This window comes from Aplysia californica, unplaced genomic scaffold (assembly GCF_000002075.1).
Source record: "Aplysia californica isolate F4 #8 unplaced genomic scaffold, AplCal3.0 scaffold01054, whole genome shotgun sequence".
Taxonomy (NCBI): Eukaryota; Metazoa; Mollusca; class Gastropoda; order Aplysiida; family Aplysiidae; genus Aplysia; species Aplysia californica.
The window spans coordinates 113864-116772 of NW_004798324.1; the positions used below are offsets into that span (position 1 = coordinate 113864).

The following is a 2909-nucleotide window of genomic DNA, read 5'->3' on the forward strand; positions in this document are numbered from 1 at the left end:
TATATATATATATACACACTAACAAACAATTGTACGGACCGCAATAATAATTAACTCCTTTGAGTCCGGCAACTTCTATCGATGTCTTTCTGTTACTCATACAAATGAACAACAAACAAACAACCAAACAAACTCTCTCTATCCCACTTGTGTGTCCTGTACACAGACGACCACTCTCCCAATAGTGTTCCTCATATTGATACAAACAAACAAACAAACAAACAAACTCACTCACCCCCCCCATCCGCGTGTCCCGTACACAGACTACCACACACCTTATAGTTTCTGGCTGCTTCTAATAATATGTTTATCTAACTCATACAAACAAACAAGGAAACAAACAAACAATCAAACTCACTCATCCCCACATGTGTGTCCTGTACACAGACGACCATACACCCATTAGTGTTCCTCATACTGATACAAACAGGCAAACAAACAAACAAACAAACAAACTCACTCACCCCCCACCCTCCTGTTGTGAACACAGACGACCACAGACCCTATAGTGTTCCTCTTACTGATACAAACAAACAAACAAACAAACAAACAAACAAACAAACAAGCAAACAAACAAACGAACGAACCAACTCACTCACCCCCACCCTCCTGTTGTGACCACAGACGACCATGCACCCAATATTGTTCCTCATACTTATACAAACAAACAAACAAACAAACAAACTCACTCATCCCCACCCTCCTGTTGTGAACACAGACGACCACAGACCCTATAGTGATCCTCATACTGATACAAACAAACAAACAAACAAACAAACAAACTCACTCTTCCCCACCCTCCTGTTGTGAACACAGACGACAACAGACCCTATAGTGTCCGGCTGCTTCTACCCGTTTGACGACACCATCCTGCTCACCTACGGCAAGGAGCACGTGCACTTCTGGCGCATGTTCTGGGAAAAGGGAAGGAAGATCATGAGAGACAAACTCAGTGGAAATTTCGAGGTAAGAGAAGAAATTATGAGAAAGAAAGGAAGTGCTAAAAGAAAGTAAAAATGAAGAACGAAAGAAAGGAAAAGTAAAATGAAAGTCAGAAAAAAACTGAAAGAAAGGGAACGTAAAAGGAAAGTCCGAAAGAACAAACGAATAAAAGAAAAGTCGAGAAGAATGAAAAAAAGAAAAAAAGGAAAGGAAAGTCAGAAATGAAGCCCACCTCCAAGATATTCTAAATTGTGTCAATGGGAGAGCAAAAGACACACGTATTTTTTTTAGTGAATACAGTTTGTTTTCAATGTAGAGCAGAGATTTACGAATGTCTTTTTGAAAGTGTGTCATTATTGCTAAACCTCCGTCAATTATTGAGACATGCTGATATTCTGGTTCTTACATATCTTTCATTCCTAATATATATTTATTTATTTGTTTGTATTTGAAGCGTTATTTCGCTGACGTGAAGGTAAGAAAAAAACATCACATCACAAAACAGTGAAAAGGGTTGATATGCTATTTGCTGTTGTGTTTTTAGGCAAAGTTTGGTGCATTGTGTGGCTCTTACAGTTTCAGCTATGCCATAGACTTGTACTTCTAGACTGCCTACTGTCATGGCCGCCGCGCTTCGCTCTCTATTAAAAAAAACATTGCTGCAAACTGTGAGCACCGTGGGCCGCGTTTTCACTAAAATGAATAAATGAATAAATAAATGAATGAATTAATTAATTAATTAATTAATTAATTAATTAATTAATAAATGAAGTGGAAAACACTAGTTTCTCTAGTGCGACATTTTCCCGTCCTGCCCTTTACATGGCCCCAGTGATGTGTCCCATAGCCCACCGGAAATACGTTAGAGAACCCGGTGTAGGTCATTATTATTATCATTATACAAGTCTATTAGCCGTGCCTAGCCACGTCGTTTTCTCACGTCAATCAGAGAGGGAAAGAGGAAGAAGATGACAAAGCAGTTAAGGGTAATTATTTCTGAGGATATAAATATAAAGAGAGAAAGGGGACTAGCGACAGTGATATAGCAGTTAGGCACTTTGTGGTGGCACGCAGAAGACGTAAGTTCGATTCCCGAGTGGAGAGGCTTTTGATCAATGCATGTCTGTCTGTCTTCTGAGACGGTGTATCCTTCTCAGACCGGGTTGACCTGACCGGAGAGGGATGGAATTGCCCGCCTACTAAATTATCACAGTTGTGTCGATGGGATGTGATGCATCTGAAATTCTTTTTACTTTCCAAACATGGGGTTGGGGGGGGGGTCGAAATGGAGAAGGAAGGTGAAAAAACAACAAAAAAAGACTGAAGAAAACTATAGAAAGATGCACATGGGAAGGAAAGAAAAAAAATGAAGAAGGACATGCTTTTCTATATTATTTACTGCTCTGTGTGCGTGTGTGAGTGTGTTATGGTACACTTCACACAGCATCTATATCGTTTGTCACGTTTGATCCTCCCCCCCCCTCCCTTTCCCCTTCCCTCTCTATAAAATCAACAACAAAAATACTCCTACGAAATGACTTTTCTCCACTTACACTACCCAAGAATGCTACAAACTCTCAAGTCACTCCTGTCACCTTCTAAATTTTACAGCCTTTTGCAGTGTTGCAACACTCTCTTAGCAATTAGTAGGTTGGTTTCCAAAGAGTATTGTGGAAATTGCGTGAATACCGCATCGATACAAAGATTATAATGGATAAAGCATGTAAATTTGCATAGATACAGAGATTATAATTGATATAGTATGTATAAATGCATAGATACAGAGGTCATAATGGATATAGTATGTATTAACATATGGATACAGATATTATTATTTATGGAGATTGTATGTACAACTGCTTCTATACAAAGATTAATTAAGCATCGACGTCAGGAGATCAAATTCTTTGTTAAGGGGAAGATTTTGTATGACAAAGCTATAAGATATTTCAAGAACAGATGAAAGA

General features: G+C 38.9%; 1 protein-coding gene across 1 annotated transcript in view; it reads left to right on the forward strand.

The window, feature by feature from the left end:
* LOC101847390 (echinoderm microtubule-associated protein-like CG42247) overlaps positions 1-2909 on the forward strand; it is a gene marked incomplete in the record, with an annotated part of 114328 nt that overhangs the window by 100475 nt on the left and 10944 nt on the right. Inside the window, 1 exon segment of the mRNA XM_035973192.1 lies at positions 817-966. Coding sequence (XP_035829085.1) covers positions 817-966 — 150 coding nt within the window.